This window comes from Jaculus jaculus, chromosome 19 (genome assembly GCF_020740685.1).
Source record: "Jaculus jaculus isolate mJacJac1 chromosome 19, mJacJac1.mat.Y.cur, whole genome shotgun sequence".
Lineage (NCBI taxonomy): Eukaryota > Metazoa > Chordata > Mammalia > Rodentia > Dipodidae > Jaculus > Jaculus jaculus.
Genome location: NC_059120.1, coordinates 34,923,457 through 34,940,226, shown reverse-complemented (window position 1 = coordinate 34,940,226; position 16,770 = coordinate 34,923,457). Strand labels below are relative to the sequence as shown.

The 16,770-nt window shown below is 45.1% G+C and overlaps 1 protein-coding gene across 2 annotated transcripts; it reads right to left on the bottom strand.

Annotated features, from left to right (window-relative positions):
- Positions 1–3,827: 3,827 nt before the first annotated feature.
- On the bottom strand, positions 3,828–13,162 carry Trim45 (tripartite motif containing 45). 2 transcript variants are annotated; one of them, XM_004667517.2, is made up of 6 exons: positions 12,339–13,162; positions 9,418–10,151; positions 7,637–7,766; positions 6,947–7,061; positions 5,454–5,580; positions 3,828–4,623 (listed from the first exon to the last, which is right to left on the bottom strand). In XM_004667517.2, the coding sequence occupies exons 1-6, from the start codon at positions 13,052–13,054 to the stop codon at positions 4,475–4,477; spliced, it is 1,971 nt and encodes a 656-aa protein (XP_004667574.2). In that variant the 5' UTR covers positions 13,055–13,162; the 3' UTR covers positions 3,828–4,474. The 2 variants fall into 2 exon arrangements, 1 of the variants encoding a protein (XP_004667574.2); XR_006634306.1 differs by having other exon boundaries at positions 4,488–4,623; positions 5,454–5,612.
- Positions 13,163–16,770: the final 3,608 nt, after the last annotated feature.

Here is a 16,770-nt window from a genome sequence, read left to right as displayed (position 1 = left end):
ACATGCATCTGGTGTTCGTTTGCAGTGGCTGGAGGAAGTGGCACACCCATTCTCTCCCTGTCTTCCTCTCCTTTTCTCTCAAGTAAATTTAAGAAAAAATTAAACTCAGAAGTATTTCCTCCTTCATGTTGGGTAAGGACACAAAACACATCACAGCCTTTTGATGGGGCACTCTTAAGAACAAGTAAACAGGGTTGGAAGAGTTCTGTCTGGAACTTGGACTAGCTCTAATTCTGGTTGCCTTGGCTGGAAGTAATAACTAGCTAATGAGCTATTCAAAAAGCACATCTTTGGTTTCGTTTGTTGTGTGGATACTGTTTTCAGAATTTAGCACTGCAGTAAGGTCCCTGATAGTGAAGAAACGAAGGCAATACAGTTACCCATACAAGTTTTAAGTTCAAAGATAATCACTTCAGAGTGTCTCTTAAACCAGAAAAAAAAAAAAAAAAAGTACAAATACTGGCTCTTGCCATTGTTTAATATTAGGCTAGCAAAGTTCTTTTTGGCATCTCAGTTTTTCATCTGTAAAGTGTGTGAATTGGCTTGTATTGCATATGGCACTGGGAACTTAATAACATACACAGTATAAGTTGTTTTTATCAGATCTGTAGTGTCAATCAGTGTTAGATGAATTTTGTTATCTATTTGAGAGAGAATGAGCACACCAGGGTCTCCAGCAAACAAACTCCAGATACATGTGCCACTTTGTGCATCTGGCATCTGGGTCCTGGGGAATCGAACCAGGTTCCTTTAGCTTTGCAGACAAGTTCCTTAACCATTAATTAAACCATCTCTCCAGCCCTTGTTTTATTTATTTATTTATTTTCTTTGTTTTTTTGAGGTAGGGTCTCCAGCACAGGCTGACCTGGAATTTACTCTGTATTTTCAGGGTGGCCTTGAACTCTGCACTTCTACCTCTGCCTCCCAAATGCTGGGATTAAAGGTATATGCCACCACATTGGGCTCAGCCCTTATTTTTTTATTTTTGTGTACCTATTAGAGAGAGAGAGGAATATTGGGTGCTCATCACAGCAATGAGAAGGTAATTGCTACAGGTCCTTTTTAACCCACATTGAATAGTGAAGTCTGAGTGTAGGCAGACATCATGTAAGAAAGGAAGACTATTCACATTTTAACTGAAAAATATTTCCTGCACTAACCCCAAAGAATCAACAAAAGCAAGCACAAGCCTGTTTTCCTGAGTCTTCGTGTCCAGTAGGGGAGACAGGCATTAATGAGAAAACTGATTGTGCTATGGTATGGTGACAAGAGCTGTAATCAAGGGACCTGTGTAGCTAGAAGGGCTTATCACAGGAATTGCCCTGGTGAGATCTTGGAGAAATGAAGGAATACCTCTACCTATATTCTGCCTGTAATTAGGACTTCATCAAGCCACGCCTTAGAACACTGGTACACATCCTCTGGAGTAAGGTTGGGCAATGATTGCACTGACACATTAGACACTAGGTGGGCTGGCGGGTGTGTGCGTATGTGTATGTTTATTATCCAGATGGCCAAGGTGTTTACCCTATTACAACGTCCCAGGGGGCTGAGGCTGTGGTTTCTGGCTTTCTATTGCCTATTGTATCAGCAGCACAGCTCACATTGTGACACTGCACCTTGTTGATGCTTCTGTGTTGACAACTCATGGTTTCTGAAGCACTTTGCTATCACGGGACAATTCCTAAAGGCTTCTGCTCTTTTTTTCCACACTTTGAAGTTTTGGATTTTGTAGACCACTCTGGTTTTAATAGACCTTTGAGCTGAACTAAACTGGGTTCAGACCCCATTGTATAAGCCAAGGAAAAACCTCCCTCAAACCACCACCCACACAATCTTTTTAATGTTTATTTGAACCGTGTGTGTGTGCGTGTGTGTGTGTGTGTACACCAGGGTCTTTTGCCTCTACAAATGAAGCATGTGCTACTTTCTGTGTCAAGCTTTATGTGGGTGTTGTGCTGAACCTGGTCCAATGGACTTTGCAAGTGCCTTTAACCACTGAGCCATCTCCTCAGCCCTGACATTTTAAATATCTCTACCAAATTGTTCCTATTATTATTGCTTAAAGGCTGAAGTATTAGCTAGAACCTAGGTGTCTTACAGAACTTCCTGTTGCAATGCCACCTCATCTCTGGTAGAGTCATCCAGCCCCTTTGCGAGTGAAGTAAATGGTAAGTTTTGCATCCACAGTTCTGTAGTCTGGTTTACAAAGACCCATGGGGAAAGATGATGTAATCCAACAGTCTTCTCCATGGCACAAGATTCCCTAGGTGCCTGAGGTAACTGGAAAATTCAAGGCTGGTCCCTCAGGTGCATATAATATATCCAGCAAGTATGAAAGAAGGCTAGAAATTTCCCCAAGTGGCATTTGGTTACATGAGAAATATCTGGGTTTTGGAGAAGCTAAGTCTTATAAAAACAGAAAGCAAGAACTGGGTGTGGTGGTGCACTAAAGCACTTGTGAGGCAGAAGTAGGAGGATCACTGTGAGTTCGAGGCCATCCTGAGACTACATAGTGAATTCCAGGTCAGAATGGGCTACAGTGAGACCCTACCTCGAAACAGAAAGCAAGTAGAGGCAAATTAAAAATCAGCCCGTTTAAATTTTCCTTCATTCAACTTATTGTCTCTACTAGTACCAAAAACTGTACTACATGAGGATACGAAATGTCAGATTTCTGCCTTCATACAGCTCTAAGTCTAGGAGGAAAGAAGATACAAAACAATATAAATGGTGGGTGGTAATGAAGCCGAGGCAGGGTGGTATCTTTATACAGGGAAGTTAGGGGCCTCGCTTGTAGATGACACTGAAGCAGACACCTGAAGAAACTAGGGTGGATTGTGGAGGTATGTGTCTGTGAGAAGGACAGGGTAGTCATGGTAAAGTCTCCATGACAGGGCGGTGAGTCAGGAGCACAGCGCAGGCCAGTGTGGCCAAAACAGTGATGGAGGGGGATGGGTAGGGCACAAGAACATGCTGATAAGAAGCATGTGTACTGGCTTTTGTTCTGAGTAAGACAGGAGACCACTGAAAGGGATATGGTAGGACACCACCCCTAAGGACAGGCTTGTACTTTCCTTTTAAAGTGACGGAGATTATAAGAGAAGCAATGTGGTAGTGGCAGGCAGGAGGGAAGTGAAAATTACGAAAAACTCTGTTTGGAATTTACATCAGAGGTGTCAGCTCTACACACAAAGGGAGACATTAAGTAAGCTATTGGGCAGACATGAGCATATAGAGAGTGGACCTGGAGGTAGATTTGGGAGTCATCAGTGTATAAATATCTAAAGTCATGATAAGGTGAGATCATCTAGGGAACAGACTAGAATGTTTAAACAAATGATACCACATAAAACAAATGGAGATGGGATTTCTCATGTTTCATTTGTTGAGAAACGCTAATCTGGGCACTGTAAACTATATAAAACATCTCTCATCTATACCCCCACTAGCTATTACTTAAGCACCCTATCCCTATAGTAACAACTAAAATTGTCTCCAAAACTTTGTCAGATATTCTGTTAGGGTCTTAAAGCAGCAATGATGAGCTCAAAGGACACCTGACTATGGGCCTGGTGATAAAAGGCAGGGAAAGAAAATAATTTGAAAGGGTGACAGGCAGCAATGTCTTCTGGGAAGATCATATTTTGGTTACAGAAAGAAGCTAAAGGAAGTATTTCTGGGAAAAGTGAGAATTAGAAAGTATTTCAATACTTGTGGTTAAAATGTAGCCCACATCTGAGCTGCAAAATGGTACCCTGACAGCTGTCTTCTAATTACTTCTCCTTTGCCTGACCCAATTCACCACTCAAATGAATCACCACTTCTTAGGGGATGTCACAGTGAAAATCTCAGTAATTTTATTAAACACATACTCAGTTTTTACTGCTATTTAAGACATCAAGCATCCTTAAACACACAAAATTTATATGGAGAAGACCTTGACAAGCCTGAGGCAGTGCTAAGTCCTCTCTGTAGAACTTTCCAGCAGCTATCAAGGCTCCCTGTAAGAGTAAAAGCTTTCAGCTCAATTTCTAGATATAAAGACACAAGCAAAGGTTACTCCTTCACAGCCAAAGAAAGCTGAGGAGGATGAAGGTCTCTAGAATTGCAGCAGATGTGTGAGATCTTTCAACACCATTCCCCTTTATTAGCTGTCTACTTGTATGCCCTACCCCAAATCACAATCTTTCTGGCTTCCAGAAGGAAGAGGAAACCCATGCCTGAATGAAGCAGAAAGGAATCTCCTGTTGTACAGAAAGAACACTGGCAACCTTTCTTTGACAGTCTAGGGCATTCAGCCACCCACAATTATAAGCACTCACAAAAAGTATGTGAACTGAAATGCTAGATAAGGCACTTTGTGTTTAATTCTGTCAGTCTTTTCAGAACTAATGAAGCTCTAGGGTCCTTAGGAAATTTGAAGTTAGACTGCCTGTACATTTACCAAGCTGAGCTCATGCCCAGCAAGCCATTAGAGTGCCACGGTCCGAAGCAGACTCCTGGGTGCGCTCTGATCACCTGTGCTTGTGCACTCAGACTTCTCTGAGAACTTTCCACAGCAAGACCAGTGGGGACGACCTGGGTGGCCTTTGTGTCCATGGCCACAGCCTTGGTATCCACCTACATAATACAAAGAGAGGGGGGAAAAATCAACCCTGAACATAGAGTACAGCTGTTACCATGAAATTAAACCTCTTGCAACATTTAGACTCAGGCAAAAGTGTCTAGGAAAAGTCTGGAAGAGGAAGTACTTGGCTCCTCCACAGGACTCTCAGGCCAGACGGCAGTGTATGCTCACCCCACTCTAAGAATAGTGTTAAGTATGCCACCTAAAGAAAGTGAGCCAGTTTTGGACATTAACTGTAAAATGAAGTGGTTTGGATTTTTTACTATAAAATGAGTGAAATAAAAAAAGAGTACTTGATGGAGAAGAAAAAGGAGGTGGGATCCTGAAGTGACTATACAGAAAGGTAGAAAAGCCTGTTTTATGGCCCACCATTAGAGTAAGAACATGATGGAATTTTAAAAGATAATTAGATCTCCTTCCTGAGGCACTACCTCTCCAAAGAGCCAGAGCTGGTTGAGTGCTTAACCATCCATGTTCCTACATCCTCATTTGGGACTTCTGTATGGTTTTACCAGGGATAAGATTGGTCTGCACTTTTCACACTGCTTTGTCGGCTAGAAAGGGCACAACAATGAAACACACTGTGAGGATCGTGGACAGATGAACTGTATCAAAACCAAAAAGGCCTCAAACTTCTAAGCCTGCCACTTCAATTCAGAACAGTGAAGCTTGTTTGAGCACAATTTTTACCACTCTTCACATAGAGACTCTACTTCCTGGAAACAAAACCTCAGTCCAAACATCCCAACGTAGTGGCTGAGAGGCAGTGAAGGGACTGTTGCTGCTGGCCAGCAGGCCTGAGGGTACCAATGTTCCTCCTTACCAGGCATGGTGCCTCCACAGGCACAGCGTACATTTTTCTGGCCTCCGCTGGAGCAGAAGGTGCAGCAGTGAAACACGCCTGGATGTGGGCGGTGCTTTCTCCTCACATTCACAGTGAACGGCGAGCCCTACAGTGTTCAGGCAGAGCAAAGAACAGCACCTTGTGAGCAAAGGAGGAGTGCTGAGTGTCAGTAGCTGATAAACCATCTCTAAGTCTCAGGACCCATGCTCTCCGGGACAAGGATGCAGGGCAGAAATATGTCACAGGATAAGAATTCTGCTCAATTACATGGCTGACAGAAATGCACACTGGATACCAGAGAAGGTCCCACAGTCAGCTCCATTTTCAGTGACATGATTCAGCTGGGCTAGGTCTGGTAAAGAGCTTAAACTCCTTCTCAGTGAATTCTGCCTTCCTCTAACCTCGTGTGAAATGGAAATGTGTAACTCATCTGACACAGTAGTCATCTCAACGTGTGCTCTTGTGTGGCTGACTTCAGTCGTTAGCGCTCTCAAACTCTCTGTGGTACTTTCTTCAGTGTCTCAGCCATGTGACTTCTCCTGAGCTCTCTAGTCTGGGGACTATGAAAACACATGGAAGGAAATGTGTAGTATTCCCAACTTTTCTTCAAGGACAACTTTTTTAATTTTAATACTATGTTGAACAAAAAATATGTAAGTGTTGCAATTTGCTCATTCCTATGTAAAGAACCACAGAATCTTAGAAAATACAAAGGAGAGAGCCTGGTATCTTAGAAGCCTTCCCTACGTTAATTTCTCAGTATCTCAGAAAATTAATGTATTCAAAAATATGACCTGTTTCTGACATACTATGATTAGGTAAGCAGTACGTGGGTACTCAGTCTTCCTAGTACACAGAGCACAAGCCTACTTATTATTGCCACTGCACAGTGGTGACCGCTGGCAGAGGGAAATCTCTACTGCTGGATATTTATTACCCAAGCTTTAAAACTTCATACAACAAGAAGTGTTATATTTTATTTGTAGAGGTGTAGTGACCATGGTGGCAGAAAAGTATATATGTAAAGTAACAGAAAATTACACGGGAAGATGATTAGACACATACATGCCTGGTCAGTTGACATAAAGGAGGCATAAACCTCCAACTGTGGCCCAATCACAAGGTGAACAAAACTGGACAATTCTTAAATCTGTGTGACTGTCTGCTGGTAGACTGCCCCTGTGGTTGAAGCATCTTCCTCAAAGTAAGTATTCAAACAAACCCACCAGCAGACTGAGGAAATACAGTTTAACTGCCAAGAAGTGAAATCGACACAATTCCTAGAGCCATGAGCATCCTTTGGTTAGGAACAAGAATCCTATCTGGGAAGTTTCCAGATTGAAGAGAAGACAGAGGAAAATTCTATTCAATCTCTAAGCCACTGTTGCTACGAGGAATGTCCCCAGATCCTAGGAGAATAGCCAGGGTTGCGGGGTGAAAGGAGCTCAGGGCAGCATGCGCAGGGGCCTTACCTGCACGTGCTGCTCTCTGACGCAGACCCACACAGTATAGATTCCTGGTTCCTTGGGGATGTAGGAAACGTAGTAGGAGCCATCCTTGTTATCCTGGACCATTGTTCTGACTGGACTGAATGAAAATGAGGAGTTCAAAAAGCCACTCCCTCTCGCAAGCCTACTTCAGCTGCCTCCCTTTTTAGTTGGAACATCTATATTCAATATTAATTTTAAATGTTGCCAAAACAGGATGCTCTTGCCTCAGAAGTTAAGTTTACACACGAGAAAGTAAAGAGCATGTGTTCTGTAAGTTCCAGGGAAATGTTACTGTGGTCCTGCCCAGGCCTCTGCTATATGCTCTTGTTCTGCTGCCCTTCTCCTGAATCCAACTGCAGAGAAGTAAGTGACAACATGCTCCTGGAACAACTTAGTAGAAAGGGGGCATCCACTCTAACAAAGAAGACCTCTCTGTCCGTCCCAAAGTGTGGAATGAAGACAATGTGAGGGAGCAACTCTATCTTTGGGAGAGAACTGAATATAGGAGTAAAACACAAGAAGACACATTTAGTTCAATTGTGTGAAATCACTTTTTTTCATAGCCTTATGGCAAGGTAAAATGAATTAGTACAGTTACATCTCTAGTAACTCAAAAGGACCTAAATTTCCAGTTCTCCCTGCTCATTGCCCATGGACCTGTGTAACACCCACCTGTCTTTCTTATCTTTAGGGACAACTGCAACATGGATGTTATCTCCTCCCCGGCCCATGCTCTCTCCTGCAGCATCCTTACAAAGCAGGGTGAAAGAGGCTGTCTGTTTCTCCCGAGCTCTGTGGAGATCTGCAAAAGATAAACAATGCTCACCTCAAAGGCCATCTCCATAGGTCAGACTCCATCTTGTCTTTTCAGAACAAAGGTTGTGTTTCCCTTTCTCTTTCCCTCCTGCCTCCTAAGGTACATCCCTCAGGTGGCCTCCTGGAGACCTGGCTAGTTCTCAGATAGCAGGTGCTCTTGGTTCACACATGACCCTGGATCTAAGGAAACTTTAAAAATAACATTGTCTGGGTATCTATATAAGAAAACCTTTAAAAATGTGAGAAGCTGATAACCTCAAAACCACCTTCTGCCAGCCCTGGAATTAGCTGGTGTAGAAGGGGAGGCACTGGCGAGCTTGGAACCTCCTTGTGAGATCCTCTGCAACCCAGACCTCTTGCAAAGGCTCTAAGGAAACAGTTTAACCCTGGGCTCAAGAATTACAAAGAGGTCTATGTCCTAGAGAGTTGGTCTCTGGGGGAGAGATCATTCACAAAGGATCTATAACGTTCCAAGAGTCATGAATTCCTTGCTAGAGTGAAGATGACTCTTAAATGTGATTTTCCCACCAGGACTCATCTTTGAATGTTTTTGAATAGCATGCTTCCTTTAGTAATAGAACACTGGTCACAAGGAACCATTTCTACTCTACTGAATCAAACAACTACCATATACTTTTTTTTTTTTTTTCCTTCTTCAAGGTAGGGTCTCAGTCTAGTTCAGACTGACCTGGAATTCACTATGTAGTCTCAGGGTGGCCTTGAATTTAGAACAATCCTCCTACCTTTGGCCTCCCGAGTGCTGGGATTAAAGGCGTACACCACCACTCCCGGCTTACCATATCCTTTTAAGTACTGATGGTGTAAGGTGAAGAAGGGAAGCCATAACCCCACTTCCTCATTGCTCTGTAACACTCCACATCGGCTTGCCATGCACCTCTGAGCAGGCAGATTTCACCCTGCTTAGCCAGTGCCACCATCCGCTGTGTCCTGGTACTGTCACCTGACAGAAGTAAATTGGACCCTCGAGCTCCTTTGGTGGCTTCCACCTTTCTAAAGTGGAAAAGGGTCAAGCCTCATGCTTGCACTGAATACTAAGTGTGCTCTGACCAGAACGCATGAAGATGAAACAGCATGGCAAGATCTACCTTTTAAATTGTACGTATCTCCCCATAATAAATTAGTAGGGAAGCTACCAGTTATCCTGCCTGACAAACTACTATTCTGTTTTTTGTTTGATTTTTTTCAAGGTATGGTCTGACTCTAGCCCATGCTGACCTTGAACTCACTTCATAGTTCCAAGCTGGCCTTGAACTCACAGTGATCCTCCTACCTTTGACTCACAAGTGCTGGATTAAAGGTGTGTACCACCATGCCTATTTTTATTTTTTTGTCAGGGTTTCATGTAGCCTAGGGTGGCCTTGACCTTATTATGTAGCCAAGGATGACCCTGAAGTTGTGATCCTCTTGCCTCCAACACCCCCCTCAAAGTGCAAAGAGTATAGGCATGACCATCATGTCCAGTTTATCTGTGCTGGGGATTGAACCAAGGGCTTCGTGCTTGCTATGCAAGTACTCAACCAACTGAGCTACATCCCTACAACCTGCAAGCTACAGTTCTTCAAACACCATGTCCTTGCCCTCTGCCCTCTCATTGCCAATGAGAAATGCCTCCCTACCTTCTCCTTGAAGGACACATTTGGCTGGATCAACCTGTTTGGTATTAATGGCCCCATAAACTTCATAACCACGGCACTGGCCTGCCTTTTCCTGAGGTGAGAAGCAGATCTTTTCATTTACTCCAGGGCAGGTGCTGTATTCAACTTTGTTCAGCTTCCTGAGCCGTTCTACCACCACGCCCTTCGTGATGAGGATCTCCAGGTCTGAGCCGCTGGTCAGCAAGTGCTCAGTGAACTCTACTCCCGTCCGCATGTCTGCCAGCAGCTGTTCCAGCTGTGCTTTCTGCAGCTGCAAGGAGTTTTCCTTCTGGACTCGTATGTCTTCCAGCTGCTTCAGCAACTTGTCCCGATGTTCCTCAATGGCTTTTATGTAGCCCTCAGAGAACCTCTGGACATCAGCTGCCACTGCCTCCACTCGCTCTTGGAGGGCACTGTTTGTGCTTTTGATCTGAGCCAGGGCTTCCTCCAGGGCCTCCACGTGGGGCTGGGTGCCTCTGAGGAGCTCACGCACTGAGTCCCCATGCTTGTGGATGACATTGCTGGTGAAGTCATAAGGGTGTTCCCGGTGCTCCCCCACAACGCAGTCCCGGCACACGGGCCGGTCACAGAGCTCACAGAACAGCCGCAGCTCCTCTGCAGGGTGAGCAGGACACAGGATGGGCTTTCCAACTCGGCTGTAACCTTTCAGGTCTTTTAGGTCCACCATGGTATGATACGTTGTTTTCTTCTGCCGTCTGGGAAGAGTTGAGAACAAGTTTAGGAATAACTCCAGGTCCAGTTTACCAAAGAGGTTTAAGAACATGGGCTTGGAACTTAAGCAAATTTGAATTCCAGTCCCTGGAACCTCTCACTTCTAATTGCCCAGCCCTCTCTGATTCTAACTACTTCTCTGAACAGTGAGGCCCATGCCTACCTGACATCTGTTGTTTAGAACAAAATAGGACTGCACTTGGGCTTGGCTAGGGACCCATCTTTGCAAAAGGTTGTAATACTGATATTACCTTCTGAAACTTTCCCTGAAGAGTTAATGTGGCAATTGGACATGAGCCCCAGCCTGCTTCCTACAGCAAGCGAGGTGTGAGATGTACTGGAAAACTAGCACCAAGAGATACAGACTATTACCAGACAAATCTGCATAGTAACCGAAACAGCTGGCTGGCTCTGACGAACTCTCATCTGGCTTTTTATCTAAACATTTTAGTAAAGCAATTCCTCTGACCAGTGCCTACATCACCTATACCAGCAAGTTAGGATTGCTGTCGAGTCAAAACATTACTAGGAAGTGACATCAATCCTCACTATCATCAAAGATCTTTTAATTTCTCTTTTCAAAAGCTTTTGGGGAGGGAGGGAGGAATTCATGGAGACCTGTGGGAAACCATGGTGACTGCTCAGAGTTCCCTGTTAATATTCCATCAATTCAAAGTTTATATGCCTGTTCCAGCACAAGTGGCTACAGAGAAAGTAAGGTCAGCTGTTTAGCTGGAAGAAAGAGTCACAAGATCACCACACACAAGTTAAAAATTGGGAGTGAAAACCTGGGTGTGATGACACACGCCTTTCATCCCAGTACTTGGGAGGCAGAGATAGGACTGCCATGAGTTCAAGGCTACCCTGAGACTACATAGTGAATTCCAAGTCAGCCTTCAGCCTGGGCTCAAGTGGGACTCTACCTCGAAGGAAAAAAAAAATTACATACATACATATATATACACACACAAATACATACATGGAGTGAATGAAGACAACCAACCTGTTTTACTGGTAAGGCCAGAAACAAATGGGAATCAGGGTTTAGAAACTACTTTAGGGTCACCCTAAAATCTTAAAAAAAAAAAGGACTGGGCTTCTGCGTGAGAATGAAAATACTTAGTAGCAGAGGCCAGTAAGTTAAAAAGGAGACATAAAGGGTAGAGAAAGGAAGGGAGGAGGATACTTAATAGGTTGATATTGTATATATGTAATTACAATGATTGTAATGGGGAGGTAATATGATGGAGAATGGAATTTCAAATGGGAAAGTGTGGGGGTGGGGAGGGAGGGAATTACCATGGGATATATTTTATAATCATGGAAAATGTTAATAAAAATTTTAAAAAAAAATTCTAATGTCTTGGAATAGAAAGGGGAGAGCAAGAAGAGACAGAATCCTTGTTCAAGTGTAATAAGACAAAGCACTCCAACTTACAGTAACCAGCCCACTCAGTACCTTGGTATAAGACCAAGGCTGAGGTGAAGCTCAGCCAATCAGTCCCTACCCTAAGAAGGCAGCATACATCAATAAAAAGAACACAGAAAGGGCTGGAGAGATGATTTAGCAGTTAAGGTGTTTGCCTGCAAAGTGAAAGGACCCAGGTTCAATTCCCCAGGACCCACATAAATCCAGATCACAAGGTGGCACATGCATCTGGAGTTCGTTTGCAGTAGCTAGAGGGCCTAGCATGCCCATTCTGTCTATTGGCCTCTTTCTTTCTCTCACTTTTAAACAAATAAATAAATAGAAAGAACAGAGAAATCTGAGATTTGGATGTAAGCCACGGATCTGTTAAACACTTAGCAGCTGTGGGACCTTAGCAAATCATGATCATGTAATATTGCTGGGCTTGTCTCCTCAGTTAATATTAAGAGTCACGATGATCAAATGGAATCAAGGGCAGAACCTATGCTATTATATGTTTCTCTAGCACCCAATCAATACAGCTATTCAATTGTGAGTGTGCTTTGTGAACTGAAATCTGTAATGCTTCCACTAGTACAGGTAGTAAGCTGGTCAGGCTAATTTCTGTTCCAGAGTGCTTGCTATTGCACTGTATATTGTTGACTTCGGTGTGGAGAAAGCTTTTGACTTGCCCAACAGGATTTCTGTCTTGACACCTTTTACTCAACTCTCTCCACAATGGGTGAAAACATCCCATCTTTACCTATGAGCCTGGCAGCAGAAGTGGCACAGATTGGCTTTGCAGGTCTGACATCTCTTCTCTACTTCTCTGTCGCTGCACAGGTCACACGCCAGGCCCTGGCCTTCCCCCCGCAGACTCTCCAGCATCACATCATTCATGGCCAGGTGGTCGATGGTTAAAGCTTTCACTCCACCCGTGGGCAGGTCCACCTGAGCGTCACATACCGGACAGAGGATACCAATCTGCGGCTGCAGGCTGCGAGGCTTGAGTTCCTGGAATATTGACCCCTCAGAGCTTGTGTCAGAGCCTCCCTCTCGGACGTCCACTACTGAGAAGGGTTCCAGCTTTTCCAGACACGTGGTGCACACCGTGTGCAAACAAGGCAGGAGCCTGGGCGCTTTGAAAAGGCCCATGCACAGGGGGCAGTGAGTCTTGCCCGAGTTCCCCAGCGCAGTCGCACTGGAGAGCTTGCGCACGAAGCCCAGAAGCGGCTTCCTGTTTTCTGACATAGTCCTCACGTTTACCCCCAGTACCAGAAAGAGCCCTGGCAGTTCTATACTGCAATAGCTGACTAAACCCACCCAAAGAGAAAGTTTGCAGAACCCGAACAGAGACCATGGGGATCCTGGTGCAAGCAAAGGAAAGGGCAAACGGGAAGGTGAGGGCTCCTCCAGGGAACCATCCACACATCTACTCAGGGTCTGCGACGGGGGTCCCTCCTTTCCACGGCATCCCATACCAGACACGATCGCGCCCTCCCCACGTCCTCCCTTTGCCTACGCGCTCTTGGATCTAGGTCTCGCGCTCGTCCTGACTTTCACGTCCGTCACGGTCACCCCCCTCCCGCCCCACTGGTCCCACCCCCAACACGCGACAAGCGCCCGTCGCCCGCGCGATGAGGTAGAGGGTGCTCGGGCTCCTCTCTCGCGAGCGCGCGCTACAGGCCGGACCGCGAGAGCCGTCGGCTGCTCCGTGACCACCGCCTCCCGCAGCTAGGTGGCTCCGGACGCCCGAAAGCCGGTCGCCTGTCCTCGCACCAATCCCGGCCCAGGTGGGCTCCGGGCATCCAATCACCGTCCAGGAGAGGTGGTCCTCGCCGCTCGGAGCCGCGCCGCCGTCCAGAGTGACACCAGCTCCGTCCAATAAGCTTTGGAAGCTCCACATCCTTTCCAGTCCGTTCACGCTGTTGAAGGGCCACGAAGGGCAGGAGGCGGGAGCAGAGAGAGTGAGGCTGGCGGTAAGCAGCACCGTCGAGCCAGCGTCACCGTCTTACTAGGGCGCGCCCTCCCTGGCGACCAGAGAGACCTCTGGACCACCGAGCGAGCCGCGCCGCGCCGCAGTGCCCAAGGGACCGTGGCTTCCGCTCGCCCTGGCTGGCCGAGCTCTTCTATTGGTGCGCGGTGCTGTCAGTTTCCCGACGCTAGCCTGGAGCTTGCTGGGAGTTGTAGGCGGTGCGTTCTTGCGTGGGCACGCCTCCTACCGCGCTTTCCCTAGTCCTGGGCTCCCTTGGTGTCAAGAATCCCTGTGGCTCGCCACCTTCTGGCATTTTCGAGGAAAGACCCCTCAGCTCTGGTTCCCAGCGAGCTGCAGAGGTTTATCCCAGCGAGCTGCAGAGGTTTAGAATTGGCTGCCACGTGGACAGCCACAGAAGTTCTGAGGTGTAAAGCTTTTGTTGATTTCACCTCCACCTAAGAGTTTAATTATTTCTCACCCAGAATTCTACCATTACGTGTAACAAAAACGAGCTGCTCAAGTTTAGCTGCTGTTTTTAATCCCTCAAGGAGATGCTCCTGACTGGTCACAATGGGGCAGTAGAAGATGTCATTGAGAGACAAGCCCTTTGTAAGGTCACCACTGAGGGACACGTCTGGCACCCTTGTCTCCTTCTTGGGGACTTTGGTACACTTAGACCTTGACTTCCGAATTTCAAAAATGGTAACAGTGAGCTTCTTGTAAGCAATTTCTAACTGAGGAAATATCCAAGTGGTAGCTCCAGAGTGTAAAAGAAATACCCATTGAGACAGTGTAAAGACCTAGAGAAATACAGAAGTCAGGAGGCTCTGCTGGGATCAATAGCATTTCCTCAGGTGAACAAATTAAAGATAAGCGGGACTCCTGGTCATAGGCCTACCTTGCACCCTGAGGTGGCGCTTCCTGTAAGTGACCAACAGACCCATTTACAGTTTCCTTTTTTTACTTTTATGACTGTAACCGTCACATGTAAATTGTGATTTATGGCTTAATTCCCATCCTGTTTCTTTTTTATAAAACCTGACACCAACAGTAGCCCTGGTATACAAAACTACCCTTTTTTTTCCCCCCTTTTCTATATTTTTTACCCAATAAAACTTTGCCTCACATTCTGTGAGTCAGTGGTCTTCCTCCTGCGACACCAGACCCCATAACAACAGGAACCCAAAGAGGGAACCAGAAGATGCCACCTTGCTTTGGTAGGAATGGAACTGGGTTCTCATCCCCTTTCATCACAACAGCTGCAGCGCCCTCTGCTGCCTCCAGTGTAGCACACTACCTAGGTGGGCTGGCTTTAGGTACCTTATATCTAGAGCCTGATGAAAGAATTACCCTTCTGCTTGGGTGCTTGTCTCAGCAACGAGAAGGTAATTGCTACAAGTCTTTTTACTCACATTGCATAGTGAAGTCTGAGTGTAGGCAGACATCATGTAAGAAAGGAAGGACAGGAAAACTATTCACATTTTAATTGAAAAATGTTTCCTGCACTAATGTCAAAGAATCTACTATAAAGGTTCATCCATGCTGGCCTCTGCCTTCTCTCTACCCTGTGATCTCTGGCTGGGTAGAGGAGAGCAGTTTTCTGCTTGCCTTTGCTTTATGCTTTGTATGTATGGTTTTCCTCTGACCTCTGAGTCTGCCACATGTGTTTTTCCTTTACACTCTAGATCTACCATGTGGGCATTGCCTCTAAACTCTGGGCCTACTCCCTGCATAATTTCTCTAAATTTGGGTAACCATGGCTGTAATTCTCTTTATTACCCGTTTCTCATCTGAATTTCCTGGTTTCTGCTCTGGTGCTTTCCCTCTGCTATGCTTCCATAAGCCATCACCACTTGCTGTCTTAACTTTCTTCCATGGGGAGGCTCAGGGCAGATGCTGTGCCTTCCACAGGAGTACATGTTCCTTCTAAATCTCTACATAAGCTCCTAAGTTCTATCTTCGACATGCTTTTGGCTCTGCTCCAGCCTCTTCCAAGACCTCCATTTCTCTTAAACGAGCCCCATGAGCTATGCTGTGTCTTCCACATGAGTGTGTGCTTCCTATTTTCTATATGCTTGTGCCTATCCCAGCCTTTTCCTACACCCCAATTTCCCTTAAGTAAACCCCACAATTTATGATTTCTCCCCAAATAAACTCAGCAATTCATAAATTATCCTTCTTTAGGTCTTTTTTTTTTAAATCAATTCTTTGTTAATAGGATAAGGATCCAAAATTGGGGTTCATAAGTTTGGGAGACCCCTGATGAATCCAAAAATCTTGAATCAACAAAATAGATCCTTACTCTCCACGTGTTCGCATTGTCTCCAGTTGCTTAAGCCTAATATGCTGCCTGTTTCACTGCTTTCTTTGTTCATGACCTGTACTTGAATTGGACTGATGCACAGCTGTTTTTTTTTTAAATTTTTTATTTACTTATTTGAGAACGACAGACACAGAGAGAAAGACAGGTAGAGAGAGAGAGAGAGAATGGGCGCGCCAGGGCTTCCAGCCTCTGCAAACGAACTCCAGACGTGTGCGCCCCCTTGTGCATCTGGCTAACGTGGGACCTGGGGAACCAAGCCTCGAACCGGGGTCCCTAGGCTTCACAGCCAAGCGCTTAACCGCTAAGCCATCTCTCCAGCCCATGCACAGCTGTTTTATTGATGTCTTCATTAGACATCTTGTTGTTGGCATAGTATCTGCAGCCTATGCTTTTAGAAAGTATAGAATAAGGGGTGACGACACTCCAAAATAAGAAAGGAGCAAATAAAATTTTAAAAAAGTATAGCTGTTTCTAAAATATAATATAATATAATAATATAATATAATATAATATAATATAATATAATATAATATAATATAATATAATATGTGAGGTTGGAGATGTGGCTACAGGTAGAGCGCTTTCCTAGCATGCATGAGATCCTGGGTTCAATCCCCAGCACATGTGTGGGGTCACACACCACATACACATACCTCATCAAAACTAGCATAAGGTCTGATTTGACTTGACCTTCATTGTGAAGGACCTGGGATCTGCTTTTAGCCATAGCTTAAGTAAAATATAATATGTCAATGATTCAAAAGCCACTTTTATAGGAAATTATATGTAATTTTAAACATAAGTATCCCTAGAAAAGTCTTAAAATAGTACTTACCTCTATCTCTTCAGCCTTTTATCCTCTGCACCTACCCTGATAAGTAACCTGTTTTCTTCACT

Bases quoted from the DNA above. Each gene is read 5' to 3' on its own strand.
- Trim45 (XM_004667517.2), bottom strand. From the start codon at position 13,054: ATGGGATGCCGTGGAAAGGAGGGACCCCCGTCGCAGACCCTGAGTAGA. The intron at 5,581-6,946 runs GTAAGGCCCCTG...TGAACACTGTAG, and splicing joins TCAGAGAGCAGCACGTGCAG to GGCTCGCCGTTCACTGTGAA. The intron at 4,624-5,453 runs GTAAGGAGGAAC...TGTATTATGTAG, and splicing joins CTGTGGAGGCACCATGCCTG to GTGGATACCAAGGCTGTGGC.